This window comes from Hyperolius riggenbachi, chromosome 7 (assembly GCF_040937935.1).
Source record: "Hyperolius riggenbachi isolate aHypRig1 chromosome 7, aHypRig1.pri, whole genome shotgun sequence".
Taxonomy (NCBI): Eukaryota; Metazoa; Chordata; class Amphibia; order Anura; family Hyperoliidae; genus Hyperolius; species Hyperolius riggenbachi.
The window spans coordinates 40,386,562-40,413,018 of record NC_090652.1 but is presented as its reverse complement, the minus strand read 5'-3'; the positions used below and the strand labels follow the sequence as shown (position 1 = coordinate 40,413,018).

At 45.8% G+C, this 26,457-nt stretch overlaps 1 protein-coding gene across 2 annotated transcripts in view; it reads left to right on the top strand.

Annotated features, from left to right (window-relative positions):
- Nucleotides 1-26,159, top strand: part of LOC137524270 (nuclear factor 7, brain-like) — a 30,499-nt gene extending 4,340 nt beyond the window's left edge. For both annotated transcript variants that reach the window (XM_068243943.1, XM_068243944.1), the window contains exons 3-11: nt 2,471-2,622; nt 6,506-7,192; nt 9,651-9,746; nt 11,656-11,889; nt 11,989-12,011; nt 18,046-18,182; nt 20,312-20,368; nt 21,893-21,934; nt 25,438-26,159. In XM_068243943.1, coding sequence (XP_068100044.1) covers nt 2,471-2,622; nt 6,506-7,192; nt 9,651-9,746; nt 11,656-11,889; nt 11,989-12,011; nt 18,046-18,182; nt 20,312-20,368; nt 21,893-21,934; nt 25,438-26,012 — 2,003 coding nt within the window. In that variant the 3' untranslated portion in view covers nt 26,013-26,159. The remainder of the gene's footprint in view (nt 1-2,470; nt 2,623-6,505; nt 7,193-9,650; nt 9,747-11,655; nt 11,890-11,988; nt 12,012-18,045; nt 18,183-20,311; nt 20,369-21,892; nt 21,935-25,437) is intronic.
- The last annotated feature ends 298 nt before the right edge of the window (nt 26,160-26,457 follow it).

The window sequence follows — 26,457 nt, the reverse complement described above, 5'->3', positions numbered from 1 at the left end:
TAATTAAATATTGTCATCGTACATTGTACTAGGGACACAATTAAAACTTGTCATAACTGGGACAAATGGGCAAATAAAATGTCTGGGTTTTATCTATTATCTTTTATCTACTTATTTTCTTTTTAAACTGTAATAGCTGAAAACTAATAAATAAGGATTTTTTTTTTTTCTTATTTCTTTAAAAATGCATATAAAATAATTCTTAGCAAAAAGTACCACCAAAAGAAAGCCTACTCTGTGATGAGTATGTATAGGTCATTTTGGTCTGTAGTGATAAATGTATTGGTGAATGAATGAGGGCTCGTTTCCACTATCGCGAATCTGCATGCGTCCAACGCATGCAGATTCGCACATTTAATGCAAGTGGATGGGCCTGTTTCCACTGTAGCGTTGTTGAGGTGCGTTTTTTTCAGCGGTAAAAAAACGCACAAAAGAGCCAACGAATTCGCCTGCGAGTGGAATGCATGCGAATCGCCGCTAATGTATTTAATAGTAAAAACGCATGCGTTTGTTACATGCGTTTTTACCCGCGATTTCGCACCTTTTTCAATTTTATTTTGCCCTGGCAGTGTCATGGTTAATTTCGCATGGCACCCTGCCATGCGAAATCGCACGCGAAATCGCGGGTAAAAACGCATGCGGAAACGCATCCGCATGCGTTTTTACAAGCGTCGGAATGCCGGCGAAATCGCGTCGCAACAGTGGAAACGAGCCCTGAGAGGAGCGTGAAATGTACTTTAAGGGGAAATAACCTGTGGTGGGGAAGTGGTTGACAAGTTTTGTTTTTTTTTTCTTTGTATTCTTTTGCTGGATAAAGTGGAACACTCACTATGTTTGTTAATGTGTGGAGAGTAGTTGGAACCAGAATTTTAGCATTTGTATTACTATCTGTTTGGGAGACTTATGTGCAGGTGAAGTGTCAGGGCTCCAGATAGCTGAACCTCTGTTATCGCTGTCTTGGTATTCCTTCTCTATGGAGGTTGACTCATTGATACAACTGCCAACTCTCCTGCAAAGAATACATTGCCTGTGAATACTTGGACACACCCTATCATTTAAAGTGTCAGCATGTAATTGTGTGTGTACAGCTACCAAATGTGTTGCCTTTGGCTACAGCATTGTTCAAATTGAGGAATGTTGGGGCAAGCATCCATTAAAGAGTACCTGTAACAAAAAAAAAAAGTTCCCCTGGGGGGTACTCACCTCGGGAGGGGGAATCCTCAGGGTCCCATTGAGGCTTCCCCCTCCTCTGTAGCTGCAGGCAGTCCAGCGCTGGCTCCCCGAAGTGTCCCAGAATCCTCCCTCGACAAGCCTGACAAGCGCTGATTTATTGACCTTTCCTGGCTGCAGCGGGGGCGCTGTTGCGGCTCTCCGCACGGAGATGGATGAAAACAGCTTATGCGCAGTAGAGCAGGCCGACTCCGTGGCCGCGCGCGGTCTAGCTCCTTCTCGCGTCTCCGGGAGCTTAAAGGGAAGGTTCAGGGAGGGGATTCAAAAAATAAAAATAAATTTCCACTTACCTGGGGCTTCCTCCAGCCCGTGGCAGGCAGGAGGTGCCCTCGCCGCCGCTCCGCAGGCTCCCGGTGGTCTCCGGTGCCCGACCCGACCTGGCCAGGCCGGCTGCCAGGTCGGGCTCCTCTGCGCTCCATTTCCTGGGACTTCTGCGTCCCACGACGGCGCGCTGACGTCATCGGACGTCCGCCGGGCTGTACTGCGCATGCGCAGTACAGCCCGGCGGACGTCCGATGACGTCAGCGCGCCGTCGTGGGACGCAGAAGTTCCAGGAAATGGAACGCAGAGGAGCCCGACCTGGCAGCCGGCCTGGCCAGGTCGGGTCGGGCACCGGAGACCACCGGGAGCCTGCGGAGCGGCGGCGAGGGCACCTCCTGCCTGCCACGGGCTGGAGGAAGCCCCAGGTAAGTGGAAATTTATTTTTATTTTTTGAATCCCCTCCCTGAACCTTCCCTTTAATGCACAGACGCAGTGCGTGAAAATGTTGTACTGTGCCTGCACATTAAGCTCTTGGAGACGCGAGCGGGGCGCAGTTGTATTCCTCTACTCAGATGAATAATTGGACCGTAACCAGTGACGGGGAACGGAGGATAAAGGAGGGCGCTGGACAGGACAGCTGCAGGGGACCTATAGAAGCCCCAGGTATGTGTCAGTTTTTGTTTTTAGAAGTATCCACAGAAGACAGAACCCTTTTAAAGATCAAATTGCCAGATAAATCCAGCTTGACCATGTGCTTGTTTACACAGCAGGGTTACTGGTGTTTATGCCATTTAGTTTGTTCTGTTTAGTAGCCTGTAGATTTTCCATAGTTACCTATGCAGTGTATTATAGTTTGTAAGTCATTGTGAACATTAGTTTTAGTCTTCTTGTGGTAAGTTTACTCTCTGAGCTGCAGCCAGTTATCTCCGCTTATTTTTGTGTAATGAACCCGCCTGTTATGAGCTCACTTTTTCCGCAGTGACCCGCCAGCGACCCGAGTGGGTGGACAAACCCCGCTTGGTGCTCACCAAAGCAGAAGAGGATGAGGCCAATGAGGAGGACCCTGAGGCACCTGAGGATGGAAATACGCCTCAGAAGCAGGAAGATGAAGATGCTGAGCCTGAGGCAAAGGTAATGCAACGCTCTCCAGCCAGCCCTGGCATATTAGGATTCCCCATTGCCCCACTGGTAGCGCCTCATACTGTCACACTGACTGTGCACTACCAGAGGCCTACCACTAGTTGGCAGTATGGTGGATTTTCACTGACAAAAAATGGTGGCTGCTCAGTCTTATTATAACTAGCCACACAGGTGCACAATACAAAATACAGCAAAGAGAACCTGTTATCTAGCCCACAGTAATAACAGGTTTCCAGTGTATGTATGCGCCTGCACAATGGAGACATAATAGCTGCTGACACCACTAGCATGGGGCACTGAGCACAGTGAGGGAGGTAATAGAAGATATACGCAGTAATTCCTCAGCATGTGCCAAGCAGTATAGATCTATTGCACTGCTTTCATATCTGATATAAACCTGAGATCTCTGCTGCAAATACATATGGAACTCCCTCTGACTCAATTCCGGAGTCTGAGTGATGAGGATGGATGAATCCGCTGAGTGGCCAGAGCTGCTACACTATGGCAGATGGCTCCTCGCTCTTCAGTCCTTCCATTTGTTCTCCATATACATTTTAAAGCAGGATTGTCTGCCGTAAAATCAAATTCCAACTACCCACTGCTCTGTGTTTATTATGCAGTTTACATCCTGACCCTGCACTGCAAGCATTTCAATATAATCATAAATGTCTGCTGTAATGAATCCTATCTCAGTCAGCCTGGCTCTAGTCTGGTACATTGCCAGGGAGAAGGAAGCTCTTTATTTCCCCTCCCACATTCCTGCTCCTCACTGATTGGCTGAGGGCAGTTCAGTGTAACAGGAGGTTGAAAAAGGAAATACAACTTACCCCTCTGGAGAAGCTGCTGAAATAGCATCTGTGCTGTTCTCACATGTGTTTACAAACCAAGCTAGATTGGCAGTTCCTACAGTGCTCAGTGGGGAGGAGAAATAAATGGCAAGGGAGGAAATGACATCAGGATTGACTTTAGTTAGAGGCAGTAAAGTTGGAATATGCCTGGAACAGTTTTCTATTAACCTACTACATAAATTTCACTGAAATCAAAACATAGACAGTACAATATACACTCACCTAAAGGATTATTAGGAACACCATACTAATACAGTGTTTGACCCCCTTTCGCCTTCAGAACTGCATTAATTCCTGGTGGCATTGATTCAACAAGGTGCTGAAAGCATTCTTTAGAAATGTTGGCCCATATTGATAGGATAAAATCTTGCAGTTGATGGAGATTTGTGGGATGCACATCCAGGGCATGAAGCTTCCGTTCCATCACATCCCAAAGATGCTCTATTGGGTTGAGATCTGGTGACTGTGGGGCCATTTTAGTACAGTGAACTCATTGTCCTGTCCAATAAACCAATTTGAAATGATTCAAGCTTTGTGACATGGTGCATTATCCTGCTGGAAGTAGCCATCAGAGGATGGGTACATGGTGGTCATGAAGGGATAAACATGGTCAGAAACAATGCTCAGGTAGCCCGTGGCATTTAAACAATGCTTAATTGGCACTAAGGGGCCTAAAGTGTGCCAAGAAAACATCCCCCACACCATTACACCACCACCATCAGCCTGCACAGTGGTAACAAGGCAGGATGGATCCATGTTCTGATTCTGTTTATGCCAAATTCTGACTCTATCGAGACTCATCAGACCAGGCAACATTTTTCCAGTCTTCAACTGTCCAATTTTGGTGAGCTCGTGCAAATTGTAGCCTCTTTTTCCTGTTTGTAGTGGCGATAAGTGGTACCCGGTGGGGTCTTCTGCTGTTGTAGCCCATCCGCCTTAAGGTTGTGCATGTTGTGGCTTCACAAATGCTGTGCTGCATACATCGGCTGTAACAAGTGGTCATTTCAGTCAATATTGCTTTTCTATCAGCTTGAATCAGTCGGCCCATTCTCCTCTGACCTCTAGCATCAACAAGGCATTTTCGCCCACAGGACTGCCGCATATTGGATGTTTTTCCCTTTTCACACCATTCTTTGTAAACCTTAATGTTTGTGCATGAAAATCCCAGTAACTGAGCAGATTGTGAAATACTCAGACCGTCCCGTCTGGCACCAACAACCATGCCACGGTCAAAATTGCTTAAATCACCTTTCTTTCCCATTCTGACATTCAGTTTGGAGTTCAGGAAATTGTCTTGACCAGGACCACACCCCTAAATGCATTGAAGCAACTGCCATGTGATTGATTAGATAACTGCATTAATGAGAAATTGAACAGGTGTTCTAATAATCCTTTAGGTGAGTGTATATTTTATATAAGTAGAACAAGTATTTATTTTTATATGTGTTTTTCTTTTACTGGGATAGTATGGCTGTCCCTGCTGCTTTAGGCTGCTTTCCCACCAGGACGTTGCGTTTTAGGGGACGTTATAGGTCGCATAAGGTGCCCCGAACGCAACGCCTGGTGGTGTTGGAGCAGGACGCTACCTAGAGCTGCGTTATGCAGCTCGTGGTGCGCCGTTTTTGTGCTTTGGGATGCGGAGACCACGTGATCCGCACAGAGCGGCCGCTCCTGGAAAGTAAACACTGCACGTCACAGTGCAGTGAATATTAATTAGCCATGTTGCTGGCCGCGGAGGAGGAGGGGAGACCTCTTCCACCATGAGCATGTGCAAACAGTCTAACGCGGCTTAGCCGCATATAACGCACAGCATGCAGCACTTTATGTTGACGTCCAGCGTTACAATATAACGCAACGTGGGCACTGTGAACAGCCCATTTAGTTTTCATTGCTGTCAGTTAGGATGCGTTACAGGCTGCACTAACGTGCGCCTGTAACGTCTTACTGTGAAAGCAGCCTTAAAGTATACCTTTCACTAGAACAAATGGGACTGCAGACTACTGTATACACAGATATCTAGCTTACTATTGCTGGATATTTTTTGCAGATGTGACTAGCTGATCAGGTATTAGGCCAGAAACCCACTGGGAGCGCTTTGTAAGCGTGAGTGATTTGAAAAAGCTCCTGGTAATGCAATGCTATGGGGGATTTTTATAAAATCGCATCACTCAAGTGGGATCACACCCATAGTATTACATTAGCTAGAGCTTTTCAAATCACAAAGCGCTCAGAAAAGCTCTCATAGTGGGTTTCTAGCCTTACAGTCACTTCTTACTGAAGTAATTTTATCTTGCTTATCAAGGGACAGAATGATCCCCTTCCAGCAGATACTGAAATGAAGCATTTTGCCTGACAAACCATTCAGAAAACGAGATGGATTCACTGTGCATCACCAGCACTATAGCAGTATCCATGTAAGGAAATCACCTACTGGAATGAAGCAATATTGAAAACCTAAACCTTTGTGTCCTGTCAGGATGTAAGTGGTGCCAAGTGTTATGCTGGGAAGGAATGGTGGCGCTCACAGTTATTGTATATCATGCAAAAATTCCACAAACATCAAATTGTCAATGACCAATAAAATCCATTCCGTAATCAATAAATAATAAACAGATGTTGAAATTCCCAAAGTGGAGTGCTTCCCAGTTATGTACAATTAGCAAACGGAAAAGTATCAAATGGGAATACACTAGAATCCCGTTTATAGTAAACTGATATAGATAGTAAAACTTCGGGTATAGTAAACTAAATGTCTATGCCCTAGCCAAGCACCATTATAAGTATATGGGCGTAACACCTGGTCTAATATACCCAGATATAAAAGAACTTCTGTTATAGTTAACCTTTTCTTCCCCTAATTCTTGTCCTCTAAACCTAGGTTTGTCTTCTGGTCAGGAGCGTCTTTATAGTTCAAAAAATACGTTATTTTGGGGTCACAGTGGCAGTTGACAGTATGTATGTGATTACTCAGGCCTTGGTTGCTGTTGCTTCCTACTTCCCCTAACAATTAATTTCTCTTGCTTTAGAAAAAGAAGATTGAAGTTTCAGAAATTCCAACAAGCAGCCAGGTGGGGGAAACTGAAGATCTTGCTGAGGACTTGGGGGAAACGGACGGTATTGCTGTGGACTTGGAACCTGAGGACTTGGGGGAAACTGACGGTATTGCTGTGGACTTGGAACCTGAGGACTTGGGGGAAATTGAAGGTATTGCTGTGGACTTGGAAACTGAGGACTTGGGGGAGACTGAAGATATTGCTGAAGACTTGGAAGCTCAGACAAGCAACCTGTTGCTGATATCAGAGGATGTTGCTGAGGACTTGATCTGCCTTCTGTGCAAAGAGCTCTTCAAAGATCCCGTCATGGTCGCGTGTGGCCACAACTACTGCCGTGACTGCATGGACAATGCCTGGAAGGATGAGGACATCTTTGTCTGTCCTGACTGCAACGAAATGATGATCGACAAAACCTATACCGCCAACCGAGCCCTGGCCAACCTAGTGAAGAAGGCAGCTGGTGCTGTGACCATGTTGTCTCCAGCGAAGCCTGCACTGAAAATGAACACCGAAATATTCAACGACTGCCCTGAGCATGACGAGAGGCTGAAGCTCTTCTGCAAGGATGATGGAGCCCTGAGTTGTATTATCTGTCGGGACTCCCTGAAACACGCCGGTCACAATTTCCTATCCATCCGAGATGCAGCGGAATTGTACATGGTGAGTATTGTAGTATTGGGACTTGGCAGGAGATTGCTGTGATGTGCTTACATTATTTTTTTCTCAATTATTACATTATGTTCCCCGTTACGAAAGTTAGTGTTCAGTACCCTGTGATGGGCATCCCTATAGGTTTCCCATGAACACAGATCGTCAAACTTTAAAGGATACCAGACTGGAATAAAGGTAGAGAAATAGGGGGAGCAGACATATACTGTCACCTGTCCTGATGCCCACCGCTCCCCCGTTCTCCTCTCTAGCCCAACTATCATGCCTAAAAGCCCCCCTGGGACCCTCTTCCAGGTCACTGGAGTCATTCTTTACTGCGCGTGTCCTACAGTGTGTGCCCGTGGCAAGGAGTGCTCATGACCTCAAGTGCAGAGCGGTCACAGGCGCAAGCTGTAGGACGAGTGCGGCCTGTGCAGTAAAGCTCGACTCCGGTGACCCGGAAGAGGGTCCCGAGGTGCTTTTAGATTTGATGGGAGGAGCGTTGGGCATCAGGGCAGATACCACAAATCCATGTCTTGGAAGTAAAGTATCGGTTTATTTACTGTACAGGAGACATGCACTGAACATCAGTGTCTGACTAGGAATGCTTGGAACAGGAGTTGTATACTCCCAATTACACATTGCAATCATTCCTCCTACTCTGGCAATGATTGGATACTTACAAAATATCTGAGCTACCTATTGGAACACATATGAATATATAAATGCATATAAATGATGAAATAGATGAAGTCAGTCGTTAATTATTATTATTAGAGGTCACTTCAATAGTAGCTTGTTTAATTTAAAGTTGGTTTGACTGATGAGATTAACATGGCGCCATCTCTTATCTACAAGACAGCACAAATCATCCCTAGTAGCACATTCCAAACCCATGAAAGCATGTGAAAGAAGAGAACTGGTCTTATACGAGTAACTGTATAGAACAAAGAGAGTGTGGCAAAATGGCTTACAGGTGGCCATTGTATTATTTTTATCAATTTTACTTCACCCTCGTTTCCATACCTTTTATTTGCCGAGGTTGGTGGAGCTTCAGGCATATGATTGTTTGTTTAAAGGGGCACTATGGCGAAAAATTGTAAAATTTAAAATATATGCAAACCTATACAAATAAGAAGTACATTTTTTCCAGAGTAAAATGAACCACTGTGTTGCTGTCACTTACAGTAGGTAGTAGAAATCTGACAAAAGTGACAGGTTTTAGACTAGTCCATCTCTTCATAGGGGATTCTCAGGGATTTATTTATTTTCAAAAGCAATTAGTGAAGGGCTCTGTCCAACTGCCAAAAAACTGTGTAGCAAGCAGGGAGGCCGGCCAGCATCATTGTTTAAATCCTTTTTTAGGGAATATATTAAGAATAAAAGCCTTGCTGAGAATCCCCTATGAAGATATGGACTAGTCCAAAACCTGTCACTTCTGTCAGATTTCTACTACCTATTGTAAGTGACAGCAACATAGGAGAAAAGTAATTTATGGCTCATTTTACTCTGGAAAAACATACTTATTTGTTTGTTTGCACATATTTCAAATCTTACAATTTTTCGCCATAGTGCCCCTTTAAATGACACATCCAAAGGATTTTAAAAATAATAAAATCCACTTACCTGGGGCTTCCTCCAGCCCCTGCCAGCCATCCTGTGCCCACGCCGCAGCTCCGCTTCACGCTGGTGGTCCGGGGTCCCCTCTAACGCAAGATGCCGATTGCGCCTGTGTGCGGCTCTCAGTCGCGTTGACGTCATCTGGACTGTACTGCACAGAACAGCCCGGATGACGTCAGTGAGCCGCACAGTGGAACGCTGGAAGATGCCAACGGAGCTGTGGCGAGGGCACAGGTCAGTTGCCAAAGGCTGGAGGAAGCCCGAGGTAAGTGGATTTTTTTTTAATTTCCTCGGATCTTCCCTTTAAAGGGTCACTTAAGGCAAAAAAAAAAGTTTTACTCACCTGGCTTCTACCACCCTCTATACTGCTATTGCGGCCAGGAACAATAAGAATCACTTGCGTTCCCAGGCCTGTCGCTGAAACCAGAAGTGGCTGTCGGCGGGGGCAGGAGGATCCGAGCGAGACTGCGTGGGCACCGGACAGCTGCAGGGGGCTGGTAGAAGCCCCAGGTGAGTAAAACTTACTTATTATTGATTTATAAAGCGCCAACATATTCCATGGCGCTGTACAAAGTAAGAAACAAACATGGACTACATAATAATACAGACAATGGTGTACACCAATATACAAGATGCACAATTAGTGACGCAAAAATGATACAAAATACAGAATTGGTAATGACAGTGATAAAAGTATCATGATAAAATGTACGGTGATTTCCAAGACACAAAAGGGGGAGAGAGCCGTGCCCTTGTGAGCTTACAATCTAAAGGATATGATGAATGGAATGTGGAATTTAGAGTTATTAAGCTTGTAGGGTTTATTTATTTTGTCTTGTCTTTCTTTCAGCCAAAAGTGTCGGCCATAGTGACACCGCTAGAGGAAGCCCTGGAGGTGGTTGAACCATTGCCTGACCAGCAGAATGAGAAGATTGAGCAGCTTAAAGTAAGTGATCAAATCCGGACACCATACAGGCTTCATTCTCCAAAGACCTCAGAAAATGAGACCCGAGAATAGAAACAGGAGCCACTAAGTGTAGCATTTGTATAACACAAAATAGTGGTAAAATAGCGAGATACCTGCCAGGCAACCGTCAGTGTAACAGGTACAACTGGAACTTGTCCGCACTTGGGCTGTGGAAGCCAGCTGATTGCTGCTCTCCTTGAAAAAGGTCTAGGATAGGTTTAGTTCCTTTTTAAAGCGGAACTGAAGAAAAACAAAAAAAAACTGTTTCACTTACCTGGGGCTTCTGCCAGCCTCTTGCAGCCGTCCTGTCCCGCGCCCATCCTCCGCGATCCTCTGTTTCCCCGCCGCCAGCTAGTTTGTTTCGGCGACGGGCCACTGCGCCTGCATAGCTTTGGCCGCACGTAGCTTTGCTTGCGTTCCTGTCCGCAAGAGTGTCCTGCGCCGCTATTGCAGACGGGAACGCGAACAAAGCTACTTGAAACTAGTTGGCGGCGAGAGAATGGAGAACTGTGAAGGGCAGGACGGCTGGCAGAAACACCAGATAAGTAAAACTTTGGTTTTTTTTTTCTTAGTTTCAGTTCCGCTTTAAAGGTTACCGGAAGGGACATGTGACATGATGAGATAGACATGTGTATGTGCAGTGCCGAGCACACAAATAACTAGGCTGTGTTCCCTTTTTTCTTTCTCTGCCTGAAAGAGTTAAATATCAGGTATGTAAGTGGCTGACTCAGTCCTGACAGTAAGTGACTACAGTGTGACCCTCACTGATAAGAAATTCCCCTTTGTAGCTCTTTATTGCTCTCAGAAGCCATTTTCTGCTAGGAATGTGTTTTATAGTTGGAATTTCTTATCAGTGAGGGTCACACTGTAGCCACTTCCTGTCTAAGTCAGGACTGAGTCAGCCACTTACATACCTGATATTTAACTCTTTCAGGCAGAGAAAGAAAAAAAGGAATACAGCCTAGTTATTTGTGTGCTAGGCACTGTACATACCCATGTCAATCTCATCATGTCACATGACACTTTGGGTATCCTTTAAGCAATACAACTTACCTGGCTGTCCTGCTGATCCTTTGCCTTTAATACTGAGCCATAGACCCTGAACAAGCATACGGATCAGATGTTTGACTGGTTTAGTCACATGCTCGTACCAGGTGTGTGATTTAGACACTACTGATTCAGGAATAATCAGGACAGATAAGCATCTGGTATTGTGTTAAGGGAAATACATATGGCAGCCTTTAAATACCTCTCACTTCAGGTTCCCTTTAATCCACTAAACCATTGGTACTTTCCCTTTTAGTGTTGCCAGTGCTGGTCCTATGGAAAAGGTGGTATCCATATGGCCCTTGCCGGCCAGCCTGTGCAAGCCTTCCAATCTACTCTGGCACATAGACAATCCAATCCCGTGGGTTCAACCCCATCCCCAACCTCCCTCTCCCCCCCCCCCCCCCTTCTTCCAATGTGTGCAGTAAAATAATGACATCATCCTTGTCTGCCTGAAATTTCTGCGGTTGGGCAGGCCCTGCCGTCCGCAGAACTATGGTAATGAAAACCACTGATAAACTTATATGTAAAAAGAAGAGGTAAAATGGAATTTTTTTTATTAATGAGCCACATTTTAACATGCTATTGAGATGCCCTGGGTGCTAAAAATGGTGCTCGGCCTTTGACACTTTATGACGCTAACACTGAGCAGTGTGGAGTCCAGCTGCTTGGGGGGTAGCGAGGCAGGATAACCTGGCAGCAAACAGAGAACTATATGGTTTTAGCACAAGAGGTTTCCAGTGCACACAATCTAATTCATAAGGCAGAAGCCCTGCAGGTGTAGAAATCACCACAGATGGTCCTTAGAGCCGATCTCACAGGTCTCCTCCTCCTTCTTCAGGCTGACATGCAGGAGTGTGAGCAGCACATTATGGGGGAATTCGAGGGCCTGCACAACTTCCTGCAGGAGCAGGAGGAGAAGTACATGCAGAAGACCCGGAATGAGGGGAAGGAGCGGCTGGAGGAGATACAGAGCTCCGCCCTCAAGATGCAGAAGAATGAAGAGTTCCTGACGCACGCGATTGCTGAATCCAATGAGAAGTTGAGTGAGACCGATGCCGCCTCCTTCCTGTCTGTGAGTGGAGCCAGCAGGCCTAAATACGTGTTGTCTTGCTTTTTATTAAGGGGGGGTTCTGACATCCACTATAATGACTGTTTTGTGTTTCCTTTACAGAACATCAAGTCCTTCTTAGATCAGTAAGTGCATTTCCCTTTCTGTAATTGTGATCCATAGAATCTTATCGATATTAAAGAGGAACTTCAGCCTAAACAAACATACTGTCATTAAGTTACATTAGTTATGTTAATTAACCATTTCTGCTCTGCTGCGGTGTCCCCCGGTAGCCCTGGGATCAGTGAATGGGAACATGGTTCCCGATCACCGATCCATGTCCCCAGCAGAAAAACCAAAGTGCTCTTACAAGAGGCTTCAGTCTTTCTGCCCGTAAAAATTTCCGCATCCCCCTTGTGCTGCCACTTAGCGAGAAGCACAAGGAGGGAAAAGAAAATGAAAGGTGGGCATCTTGTGGCCAAATAGTAAAACTACATCTACATATTTTTACATTACAATTTACACGTATAATAACATTAAAAATTAACTGTTTATTTCCCACGCCAAAATATTACCCAAATAAAATTTTTAATGAGAAAAAAAATTACAATAATAAAAAAAAAGACATAGTTACCTGAGGGTCTGAACTTTTTAAATATGTATTTGAAGGGGGTATACTTAACATTTTTAAATTATAAGCTTGTAAATAGTGATGGACGCAAAATGGAAAAAATGCACCTTTATTTCCAAATAAAATATTGGCGCCATACATTGTGATGGGGACAAAATTTAAATGGTGTCATAACCGAGACAAACGGGCAAATAAAATACATAGGTTTTAATTATGGTAGCGTGGATTATTTTAAAGCTATAATGGCCGAAAACTGAGAAATAATACATTTTTCCATTTTTTTTTCTTCTTAATCCTGTTAAAATGCATTTATGAAAAAGTAATTCTTAGCAAAATGTACCACCCAAAGAAAGCCTAATTAGTGGCGGAAAAAACAAGATATAGATCAATAAATTGTGATAAGTAGTGATAAAGTTATTAGCGAATGAATGGGAGGTGAAAATTGCTCTGATGCATAAGGTGAAAAATCCCCGCAGGCTGACATGGTTAACCACTCTACCACCAGGGGCGTAGAAACACATACCGCCCCTGGTGGTACCGCCGCTGAGCTTGTGCACGCCGATGCCTGCTCTGAGATCAATGAACGGGAAAAACCATTCCCGTTTGTTGATCTCTGTCCCCCAGCAATGATCGGCTGCTTCTATGAGAAGCAGCGCGATCATTGTGATTTTCCCAGCCTCATTGTGCTTCCTGTAAGCGTACTTACGGACGCTTTCAGGTCGCATGAACAAAAAATTACTGTGGCCAAATAGTAAAACTACATCCAAAAACATTTTTCATAAATAAATACCTAGTTTTATTATTTATTTAGTTATAAATTAACTCATTACCTCCCACACGTCCCAATTTTTTTTGTAATAAAAAGAAAAAAAATTGCAAGAAAAAAAAAATTACATAAATACCGTATATTCCAGCGTATAAGACGACCCCCCAACTTTTCCAGTTAAAATATAGAGTTTGATATATACTCGTTGTATAAGACTACCCCTCTTCCAACGCACACCACATTAAAATAAAAAAAAATCATGTACTGGTGCTATGTATGAACAGCTACTGGTGCTGTACTGTATGTGGTACCCAGTATATAACAGTATATAGTCAATTGACTTGTTGCATTGGTCAACTCTCCTTAAGTAGACTGGTCAGCTCTCCTTGTCTACCTGTTTATCAGAGCGGTATGGAAGAAAAGATTGCGCTCCCTCAGCAGGGAGATCTGAGAGGCGGTAACAGGATAGGGCGTATCACCCGGCATCAATGACACCCGGCGTATAAGACGACCCTCAACTTTTCAGAAGATTTTCAAGGGTTAAAAAGTAGTCTTATATGCAGGAATATACAGTAGTTACCTTAGGGACTGAACTCTTTAAATATTTATGTCAAGAGAGTATAACACTGTTACTTTATAAACTATAGGCTTGTAATTCGGGATGGACGCAAAACTGAAAAAAATGAACCTTTATTTCCAAATAAAATATTGGCGCCAAACATTGTGATAGGGAAATAATTTAAACGGTGTAATAACCGGGACAAATGGGCAAATACAATACGTGGGTTTTAATTATGGAGGCATGTATTATTTTAAAACTATAATGGCCGAAACCTGAGAAATAATGAATTTTTTTCCCCTTTTTTTTCTTATTCTTCCTGTTAAAATGCATTTACAGTAAAGTAGCTCTTAGCAAAATGTACCACCCATAGAAATCCTAATTGATGGCGGAAAAAACAAGATATAGATCAATTAATTGTGATAAGTAATGATAAAGTTATAGACGAATGAATGGAAGGAGAGTTGAAAGGTGAAAATTGCTCTGGTGGTTAAAATAGGTAATATAATCTCTTACCCACCCTGTTTTAAAAGAACAGGCAAATGTTTGATTTCATAAGGGCAGCCATCTTTTTGGTTGAAAGGAGGGGACAGGGAGCATGAGACACAGTTCCAACTGTCCTGTGTGCTGATCACCCCTCCAAGTTGCTAGGCAACGTGAATAACAACATAGGAAATCCTATCATGCTTTGCACAGCATCAGGGGAAAAAAGCCCGGGCAGTTTACTTTGATGGGTGGAGCTTAGCTAAAAATTATGCTTTGGTAAGGGCCTGAGCCCACTAATGCAGTTGTGTCCGCTTTTCAGTTATATATCAATGTTAAAGATGCTGAAAAGCGGACACAACTGCGTTAGTGGACTCAGGCCCTAAGAAAAACAAAGTTCTGATGCTGTGAAACTGTTAAAGTGAACCTTAAGTCAGAAAAAAAGAGTTTTACTCACCTGGGGCTTCTACCAGCCCCTGCAACAGTCCTGTGCCCTCGCAGCCACTCACTAATCCTCTGGTCCCCCGCTGCCAGCTAGTTTAGTCTTTACCGACAGGCCCGTCAGGACTGGCCATGCGTAGCTTTTTCCGCATTCCCGACTGCAATTAGCGCTATTGCAGGGCGCAACGCATACAAAAATACGCGTTGCCGCATATCTATGCGTTCGTAATGCGGCAACGCGTATTTTTGTACGCGTTGCGGCCCGCAATAATGCTAATTACAGGAATGCGGAAAAAGCTACGCGTGGCCAGTCCTTACGGGTCTGTCGGCAAAAACTAGCTGGCAGCGGGGGACCAGAGGATTAGTGAGTGGCTGCGAGGGCACAGGACTGCTGCAGGGGGCTGGTAGAAGCCCCAGGTGAGTAAAACTTTTTTTTTTTTTTTCTGGCTTAAGTGTCTCTTTAAAGAAACACCAAGCCTTTTTATTTCTCCCGAGTAGATTTTTAGGCGGGAGGTTCACTTTAAATAACTGACGATGAACAATGATCTCGGCCATCTGAGCTTTACGAGGCTTTAGACCTGCAAAGGTGTTTCTCAATCACATTTGGCACATGAAGTAGGCTCAAGAGCTCCGCCTATGACAGGACTTGCTCAGTAAGGTCCTTCGGTAGGCGGGGAAGGGGCACTTCAGAGGCTAGAATGGGCTGCTGAGGAATGCCATTCCAGCTAAGGACGTACCTTCCCTTCATACAAAACCATCTTTATTATCGTGGTATCAGAGCAGCCATCCAGGGGGACACAGGTCGGCCATTATTCTGGAAACAGGCCTCTGTGTCCTTCTATCAGCATTCACATTGGGAATACACAAGGAAGGAAGGGCAGAGCTCATCCCACAAAAGTGTATCCGAGGTAAACTACTACTTTTTTAAATTTTGTTTTAATACTCTAATTCCCTATAAACTAAACAAGCCTTGCCCACAGCTTTATAGAGAGCCTTGGCACTCAGTCCCAGGTAGCAAGGGCTTATGGGAGTGCAGTCTGGGCAGGAGGAGGAGGAGAAGAAGGTTACTAGCCAGAGATTTCAGAGGCAGAGGCGGGAGGAAAGAGGAGGGGAGGTGAAATTTTCCACAGGCTGAGGGCTGGAGATGTTATCAGCTTGCCTCAGTGTAGGGTGACAAACAGAACATGGCCGCCCTCATTGTATCACAGCAATAAATAAGCATAAACTTTTGAAGCTGTTTGCAGCTAGATTTGCTGTGTAAACTATCTAAACTTCAGATAAGATATATAGACCAGTTACTTGTTATAGTTACTTTTTTATCCCGGATCCGCTTGAAGGACCAGAGGCTGCTGGTACAGTAAAACACCGATTCCCAACGAATCGACTCAAAGATCCGCCGGTCACACTGTTCTGTCTTCACCGCAGGCTGCTCTCTCTGCCGTCTCTATGATGGCAAAGCGCTGTGCCGCCGGTCAGGAGCCGCTTTCATTGGCTCCTGACCCGGTCAATAAATGTAAGCCAATGGGTTTGGCTTACAGTGATGACAGGGCCAGGAGCTAATGAAAACGGCTCCTGACCTGCTCACAGAGCTCTGCTATCATAGAGTTGGCAGGGCGAGCGAATTGCGGCGGGGAGGCGCGGTCAATGCGACGTACAGTCTACGTCCAGTCAGGGCCGCAGCACCACCTGTTGGATGTAGATTTGTACTGCGTCGGTCCAGGAAAGATTAACCTCCCTGGCGTTATGGTTATTTCTGGATTTAGGGTCTAAAAGCCGTGCTGTTTTTTCACAAGCTTTTAGACCCTAAAAACAAGATGAAGAAAAAACATACCACAGAAAGATCTGCAGCAGCTCCTTCTTATAACTGGCAAGGGATTACCGCTCTGAGCTGAGGATTTCCGTCCCAAGCCTGACTCGGGTTTACGGCTAAAGAGGTTAAATGGTTGTTTTTTTTTCATCATAAATTTTTATTGATGCGTGATACAAAACCATAAATGCGAACATAAACATCATGGTGATAAGTAATCTACTCAATACTCATACTCACACAAGTCTTTTACACAGATACATTATCTTATTCCTTTGAGCTTAAGGGTAAGTTAGTGCAAGGGGCACTCCTAGTATGCTGGTCTCGTACTGGTAGTTTTCACATGACCTATATTAGGTACCTACCAGGAACTCAGACCTCCCCAAAATGTATCTATCCAGTGGGCCTAGTTTTGCCCTAGATACTTGCATATTAACATATAATGGTTCTAGAGTGCAGATTTATGACCTAGCTGTTTCAAAGATGAAAAAGAGAGAATTCAAAAGAGAGAATTCAACTGACATTGTACCGTGTTCGTGTTTCATCTATAAACCTTCTAACTAGAAATCACTAGAAAAAAAAAAAAAGAAAATAAAGAAAAGAGAAAAACAAGTGAGAACTGAGTAATGAAATTAACTATGCTAAATAGTAGAGTACACCCAGGAATTATAGGATATATAAGGGGTATCTAAATGGATCAATCTAGCCAGGTACCAGGTAGCGAGAAGGCCTTGTGATCTCCTGAAGTTCTTATTCTAATTTTGTGTTCCATGTCGAGGTTCGCAAACACTTGGGACCTTAGTTGTCTTATCGACAGAGAGTCGGCTGATTTCCAATTGGTGGCTATTAATGATAGTGCCGATAGCAGGATATGTATAATCTGGGGCTGGATGTTTAGAGGCAGCTCCTCCGTTAAATGTTTCATAACCACCCTAGCGTTCTATTAAATGCGCCAGGGTGGATGCGCAGCACTATTTTTTTTCTTTTCTTTTTCTATCATGTAGCTAGCCTAGCGCTAGCTACATGATTCCCCCCTCCCGTACGCATCTTTCCCACCCTTCCGATCGCCGCCGGCGCGTATTCCCATAAGGAAATCCCGTTCTGAATGGGATTTCCTTTAGGGCTTCCCCCGTCGCCATGGTGACGATCGTGGTGACGTCATTGGAAGTCCCGATCCACCCCTCAGCGCTGCCTGGCACTGACTGGCCAGGCTGCGCACGGGGTCTCAGGGGGGGCCTCTAACACGGCTGGTAGCGGCGCATCAGCGGTGGGCGGCGGCGATCAGGTTAGACACACAGCTAAAAAAAAATGATGAAAGTCGGCCCACCAGGGCCTGAGCGGCGCCCTCCGGTTATTACCGCCAAGGAGTTTCATTGTCCTTCTGTGAAATCTGCAAATGGCAACATGAAAATCGTGCTGTGTTCGGTGGAGATCATAGAGCATCGTACGCTTACTCATGTTGTATATAAATTGCCTGTTCCTTCTGTCCTCAGGTGTGAGAGGGTGCAGAAAGAGGCGCGGTCAGAAAAGACTCTCATTGATAAGGAGGAGGAGCTGAAGCAAAGCACCACCAAGGGGTCCTCCATCCTGTATACTGTGTGGAGGGAAATGAAGTCGCTGGTTGCTCCAGGTAGGTTTTCCATATGCCAACAGGAATCGATTTCATCAGTTACAGGCATTTCCTGCTAAGAGATTGTGTGGATATTGTTATCCATTCAGACTTCTCGGCAGAGATGGTTTCTCACTACTAAGTTGGGTTTGTGCATATAAGTAGTCTTCTTTAACCTCCCTGCCGTTCTAATAATTTGCTGCGCACGGCAGCGGAAGGGTTTGTTTTTTTTTTTTGGCTATTTTTTTTTTTAGCATGTAGCTAGCCTAGTGCTAGCTACATGCTTCCCCCCTCCCTTTGCTGTCCCTCCCACCTCTCAGATCTTCTCCGGCGCAAATACCCAACAGGAAATCCCGTTCTGAACGGGATTTCCTGTATGGGCTTCCCCCGTAGCCATGGCGACGATCGGACTGACGTCATGACGTCAGACGGAGTCCCTATCCACCCCTCAGTGCTGCCTGGCACTGAATGGCCAGTCTGCGCAAGGGGTCTGGAGGGGGGGGGGGGGCGGCGGATCGGTGGCGAGCGGATGTTACACGCAGCTAGCAAAGTGCTAGCCGCATGTAACAAAAATTATGCAAATCGGCCCAGCAGGGCCATAGCAATCCTCCATGGCGGGTTACACCGAGCGGGATGACCGGCAAGGAGGTTAACCACTTAAGGACCAGCGGTCTCTGGGCACTTAAGGACCAGAGACCGCTGGTCCAATCCCGACAGAATCCCGACGAATCACAGCACATACCCGTCGCAATCGCAGCTCGCCGGGACCCCAGGACATAGACTCTGCCTGTCGCTATGACGGCAGTGTCATGTGAGCCGGTCAGGAGCCGCTTTCATTGGCTCCTGACCCTGTTTTTCAATGTAAGCCAATGGGAACAGCTTACATTGAAAGACATGGCCAGGAGCCAATGAAATCGGCTCCTGACCCGGCTCGCATGACTCTGCCGTCATAGAGACAGGCAGAGCCTGTGAGATGCGGCGAGAATCATCGGGTTTGAGCGGCGCGATTGGCGGGTAGCGGCGGAGACGGCGGATGCATGCCGCGGACAGTGATTGAAATCTACGCCCTGCCAGCCAAAAGCCCACCAATACAGGGCGTAGATTTCAATCACTGCGGTCCTTAAATGGTTAATATGCTTCCCTCTTCTTTGCCCACACACCTGCAGACATTAGGAGCCTATGGATGGGAGGAGCTGGCAGATTGTTTACTTATCTAATGCCACTTCATCCAGGCTATGCCTTCTACTGTCATTAAGAGGAGACAAACGGTCAGTTGAAATAAATTATGAGAGAGTATCTGTTCTCCCAGTTGGATAATTTACACAGTTAAAAGTCAAAAATTACTATTAGTTTTTAGAGATATGTTTTAGTTGGCCTGAGGTACTCTTTTTTTTAAAGGGTTATTTAAGTAAACAAAAAAGTTAAACTTACCTGGGGCTTTTTGCAGCCTCCTACAGTACCCTGTGCCCTTGTGCTGCCTTGTGCGGGGACACATTGAGGAGGTGCATGGCCGGCAGGCTTTGAGGGGGTTGCCGCTGTTTGCTGTAGGGTTGCGGAAAGACCGCACCGTGTCAGCCACTGGCTCCAAATACTTTCATTCCAGCGCAGGAGATTTGGGCGCACCATAGGCCGTAATTGGTTGCATCGTCAATCGGGCATGCTCTTGGCAGCACCGATTTTCATTCGATCCGATTATAATAATCAAGTCGGATGGTCAATCGGCCGCCAAGCTGCCTTAAAGGGAACCTAAACTGAGAGGGATATGGATGTTTCTTTTCAAACAATACCAGTTGCCTTGCACTCCTGCTGATCTCTTTGGCTGCAGTAGTGGCTGAATCACACACCTGAAACAAGCAAGCAGCTAATCCAGTCTGACTTCCATCAGAGCACCTGATCTCCATGCTTGTTGAGGGGCTGTGGCTAAAAGTATTAGAGACACAGGATCAGCAGGAGAGTCAGGCAACTGGTATTATTTTAAAAGGAAAAAATCGATATCCTTCTCAGTTTAGGTTCCCTTTAAGAGCTGCCAGCACACTCGAACTGGATTCTTTTTAGTCGGTACAGGTGAGTGTCTGTATTTTGTACTTGATGTACCCTCCTGCTCTGTGGTTTGTACAGATAGATTGAGTGTTGGCTGTCTTGTTTTACAGATCTGGATATCTCTGAACTGGAAGAAAATGATCGCTCTACAGGTGACGCAAAGACAGGTAAACTATTTAGATATTACTGTATGTGTCTAAAGCAGCGCATGGCAAACTACGGCCCATATCCGGCCTGCGAGCGCTGTACAACCGGCCCGCCAGTAGTAGTCCGGATTCCTCACTTACCCCCTCCCTCCCTGCAGAGTCGCGAGCGGTGTGATTAGTTTGGGGGGGGTTAAAACTCACCTGTTTGACGATTCCAGAGTCAGGTCTCCATGGCGTCTCATGACACGCAGTCGGAACGTGGCAGCGTATTACATGCTGACTGCCAGCCTGTGATACACTGGTGAGTCATGCAACACGTGTCATGATGCCCTGTTGCCATGGAGACGCGATGAAGGAAGCTGCAAGTAGGTGAGTTTTAACCCCTCACTAATTGCCCGCTGGCGACTCTGCAGGGAGGAAGGAGGCCAGGAATGTGGCCCACGGTCTGCAGAATGCGGCCTGGGTGACTCTGGTCTGTAGCCTCACACACGCTAGATTACTGCATTACCTGGGTGATCTGTCCTAACCAGCAGAAGGAGCTGTTCTGCTTATTTTTAACTAATCTCCTAATTCCTACCAAGAGGTAGAGGGGAAATTGTAGCAGTTTAGCATGATTACACCAAACTGCCATTAGTATGGAAGTAGTGCAGAACTGTCACAGAAGAAGTAGTGGTTAAAGCAAACATGAAGTGAAATTTAACTTACTCGTGTACCGTACTTTGAAGACCTGTGTAAAAAATAAAATAAAAAAAGCATAACTCGCTTAGTTCAAGTTCCCTTTTCTCTCTTTTCCGCCCTGTCCGCTCTCCTGTTACGCCACCGTGTCCTCTCATATCTGCCGGCATGTGTATCGCTAGTGGTAAAAATGCCGGCAGATACGAGTGGGTGTGATCGGGGGCGTTCCTAAGGACAATAACTGCCTTTTACCCTAGCCCCCCCCCCTCCCCGCCCATATTTGATGTTCTAGTTAGTTGAAGATTTCGCCTGACTAGAATGGGGACCCCTGGGGGCAATGGACTGAGAGGCTGGTGCCGAGATATGTCACAGAGCCATTCACACAATGGCACCTAGAGCAATCAAACCGCCTCTCAGCTCAGGGTTGCTTTAAGTGATGCTCTCCTATTGAGAGGGAAGGCTGTGGATCCTATAGGGCCTTCCTGTTTCTATCCTGGTCCCATCGTTCCAGCGCTGTCACCGCCGGTAGTAGTCTCTAACCGATGGGGCAAAGACTGCTCTGTGCCGCTGTGGGAGGCTTTGGAAGTGGAGAGCCTGAGAGCTCCCGAAGACGGGGGGCTCCGTACTGTGCCTGCATGAGAGCACTCGCGCACATGTGCAGTACGGAGCCGCCCGTCTTTGGGAGATCTCGGGCTTCCAAAGCCTCCTGCCATGGGAGGCTTGTACAGTGCTGAAAGCGATGAAACAAGTGGACCAGGAGATGAATGTGAAGGCTCCTATAGGCCCCACTTCCTTCTCTCTCCATGGGTAACTTTTTCTCTCAGACTCTCTGGCCCATTGACATTGATTTGTTGCCATTTTGTGTTTTAGGTAACCGGAGGAAAGGCTCCTCTACTGGAGCTGCCAAGTCAGGTGAGTCAGCTTTAGGTGACTTAAAGAGGACATTTCCAAGCTAAAATGGCTATTACAGTGTACCCCAACCAAAGCTCGGGGCAAAAAGGAAACGCCTACCAAAGAAGCCACTGGATCCTATAGACCACAGGTGTCAAACTCAAGGCCTGTAGGCCGAATGCGACCCTCCTTGCCATTTTATGTGGCTTTCAGGAGCTACAGGTTTGCAGCATAGAGCGTGTGGCTGTCAGGAAGATCAGAGGAGACCCAACGCAGCTCTGGAGAAGGAAAATATTAAACCGCCCCATTGTGCAATAGGCGGAGGAGCAAGGCCCCCACAGTCACAATAGTTACGCCAATTAATTTGAGACTGCTCCGCAACTTAGACTATCTTTTGATTGACTTTGTAATTGAGTTTGACAACCCCGTTCCCCCATTGTCACTCCCTAATCTCCTCCTCCTTGTTGGAAATCTGATTGTGGCCGCGCCCCTCTTTAAGCACAAGTAGGGCCGCGCCTGTGCAGAAGGCCAGAGCCGCTCATGCACGTGTAGGTGCAGCCGTGTTCACGCAGGTACTTGAAGAGGAGCGTGGCCCAGACCTTCTGGTGGGTCCCGGCGAGTGGTGGCAGGGGCATGGTGGACTCGGGAAGCCTCTAGCAGGGATGTCAAACCGGTCCTCCGAGGTTCTCACACAGGTTTGACACAGCTCAATTTAATTGATGGGGCTGAATCGGGAAAGGTGTGGTCCAGGTAGAGCATGTTCCCCTCTTTCTCATTCCATCCTAAACACTGGCATGGATCTGGCCCTCCAGGCCTGGAGTTCCACACCTGTGCTCTATAGGATCCAGAGGTTATTTCCTTTTTTACCGGAGTGTTGGCTCGGGTTCACTTTAAAGAGGAGCTGTACTGAAAATAATTAATAAAATTGCTTATTTTTTTTACAAGATTACTCTCTAAATGATTGTCAGTGTTTGTCCATTGTAAAAGCTTTCCTCTCCCTGATTTACATTCTGAAATTTATCACAGGTAGTGACCTCTTTAGTCCTTTCAGGTGCAGCTCTGCTGAATGTACTGAGTTTCAAAGCCAGCAGAAAGAATACCTGGTTTCCCTGAACGCAATGGGGGCAGAACTCCACAAAGCTAAATAGCCTAGGCTTTTGTTTCAAAGTACACCAGTCACAATCCGACACATGTGCATGATGTGCAGATAAGATTGGAGTTGGAGCAATGTGCCTAAATCAACCTCTTCTTTGTGCATTGAAGACAAAGAATAGACACTAGAAGAAGCAAATCTGTATAGAAAAAGAAAAAAAACTTACCTCGGGAGGGGAAAGAAGCAGTAACAAAATGTTTATATTGGAAAAAGTAAAAGTGCTTCCAAAACAATTTTACTTTTTTTTACCATTTCGAGACCAGCCACCTAACCCCCTTAAGGACCAGGAGTTTTTGCTGAAAAGGGGGGGGGGGGGCGTTTGGGGGGTTAGGGCAGCCCGATCCCTGCAGGGTCTGGCTGGGCAGTGTCCCCCCATGGTGGCCCGGTGTCCCCCCTGTGTGCAGCAGCCATCACTCACCTTCCAGGCTCCAGCGACGAGCCGCAGCGGACCCCTCTGCTCCGGCCGGCATCTCTGCTCCTACTGCCGCTCAGTTCTGGGTCGCAGCTTGACGATGTCATTAAGCTGGAACCCAGCGCTGACGTCAGAAGGAGCAGAGATGCCAGCAAGAGCGGTGGGGAGCGCCGATCGTCACGTGAACGGCAGGGAGGTGAGTGGATCCTCTTCTTTCCCCCTATGCCGCCGCCGTTATCAAATGGATCACTACAATCCGACGGCGATCGTAGTGATCACGTGATCAGCAGCCATACGAGACGGCTGCTGATCGCTGAGGGGAAGATGTCAGCTGTCATATGACAGCTAAATCTCCCCTCTCCGGTGCGCACAATCGCGCCAGGACGGTTCGTTAGCACGGACGTTGATCCATTCAGGGCGGCAGCACCACCTGCTGGACGTAGATTCAAACTACTTCGGTCCCCAAAAGGTTAATGTGTTATTAAAAATAAAAACACAGCTGAACTAAGGCATAAGTACAGTATGTAATCGTACAGTACCAAAAGAGAAGACCTATCTGTTCTCTAAACAATATAGTGGTAGGTTGGCTAGAGTGACTGTAAAACCAAGGTGCAGTTGTGTCTCTCACCATATACACTGGGGGTGGGGGGCTGCTCCCCTGGCTACCATCAGCTAACCTTAACACCCCCCATGGCTGGCCTTCACTGCCCTCTGCGGCCGCCATTCAGTGCAAATTTTCACCTGAAATGCAAATTACGGCTACAAATTGCGTGCAGGTGCCCAGATTTCTTACTATTAAAGATATTCAATGGGCCTCTGGTGGCACCCAAGGTTTCTCCACTAGCAGGCACCAAAATTTGACGGGGTAAACGTCGGCTACCCGCACTGATCCAGCCCCCCTGTCACATTTTAGATCACTTTTTTTGTGACCCTCAACTCAAAAAGTTTGCCCACCCTGGGACTATTGGCTACACGCTACAAATGATATAAGAATGTAAACCGTTACATGAGTTAAAAACCGTTCTAGATATATATATTTTTCCTAATTCTAATCCTTAGAGCTACTTAAAGGACATCCGAGGTGACATGATGAGATAGACATGTGTATGTACAGCGCCTAACACATAAATAACTATGCTGCGTTCCTTTTTTTCTTCTCTGCTTGAAAGAGTTAAAAATCAGGTATGCAAGTGACTATTTCTGTCCGAGTCGGGCTATGGGCTCATTTCCACTACTGTGTCGCGATTCCGTCCCAAAAAACGGGTGAACGAATCTGCATGTGGTTGCAGATTTGTTCGCGTTTCTATGAGATTTTAACCATGTCGGTGCCGGACATGTGTTTTTAAACGAAAACGCGAACGAAAACTCATGGAAAACCGCAAGACTAACACGCTTGTGGTTTCCTTCTTAATTACATTACCGACGAATCACGTGCGGTGTGCGAATTCTGATGGTTCTACCGTGCAGATTTCTTTTGCACGACAAACCGCACAGAATTCCGGACAAGTGGAAACAGGCCCATGCACTTGTATTGCTTATGCGAATTTGCATGCAGAAAACGCATGCAGATTCGCTGTAGTGGCCCTAACACTCACTGATAAAGAATTACAACCATCAATCACTTTCCTGGCAGTAAATGGCTTCTGAAAGCAGAAAAAAGATAAAAAAATGTAAATAGTTCACAGATTTTAGCTCTGGCATTCTTGAATGAATGTAATGAATGAGGCCATGAAACAATATGAACTTAAAAAGTAGATTAAAATATAAAATAAAACTGTTGAATGGCTAAAAAGTCATTTTTAGGAGGATAGATACAATTGTTTATCTCATTAGTTAAATTTCACCTCGGATGACCTTTAAGATTACCTAAAAACAATAACAACTTTTTTTATTAGAGAAAATACAATATTTCTGACATATCATCTGATTAAATACACATCTTGGTATTATCCAATACAGGAAATAAACAAATTTGGATCATCGGGCATGCTTTGATATCACAAGCCGAACAGCAAGCGCAAGCGACCACTCATGACCTGGGCTTCGGCAAGGATAACTACACTGTTCATTGGATGGCCAAAGCTGGCATGCAGTGGCATGAATTGGCATCGGAACTGAAAAGGAAGATCGCTAATATGGGTGCGCCGAACATCCTGGTCGTCCATTTAGGAGGGAATGATTTGGGAGTGCTCACCACCTTCTACTTAATCGCCTCTATCAATAACGTCTTGCTCGATATCAGCCGGCGGTACAGAGACACCGTAGTCTTCTGGTCATGCATGGTCCCCAGAGCTGAATGGTTCAACACCGTTCTGGAGAAATGCCGGAAAAACATCAACCGGAGCATCGCCAAGAGCAGCAAGGAGGTTGACTACAAGGTCATCACTCACTCCGAGGTCGAGAAGCACTTTAGATTGAGAAGCATGAGTAAAATTAGAAAGGGAAAGAGTCCGGGTCTCTCAAGCTTGGAATTGGATATTTTCAATACGGAGATCAGGGATGCCATAAAAGAGACATTGGCTAAGACAGAATGATTGTAAATACTTATCTTCGGCAGTGCAGAAGACTCTATGGTGTGTGCTGCATAGTGGACAGAAGTATGGCCAACATTTTTTTCTGTTTTTGTAACCCTTTACTCAGTTCTTTGTTTCTAAATAAAGTCATTGATGGTGGCAATTTTATGTGTATATGTGTAGGGATAAAATTATTTTCACTAAAGTAAATTTAACTGGACCTAAAGAGGCACAATAAAATACTTGGCAGCCTATTATCTGCACAATGGCTTTGAGATATTCTTGCTATTTGGCTATTCTGCAACTGGAGGCCACTTAAAGGGGTTCTGTAGGGGCTTCCTGTGGATAGAAACCGCCACTTACCTGGGGCATCTATCAGCCCCCTGTAGCTATTATGTCCCACGCCATCCTCCTCCGATCACCCGTTCCCCACCGCTGGCACCGGGCATTATTCATCTGTCATAGC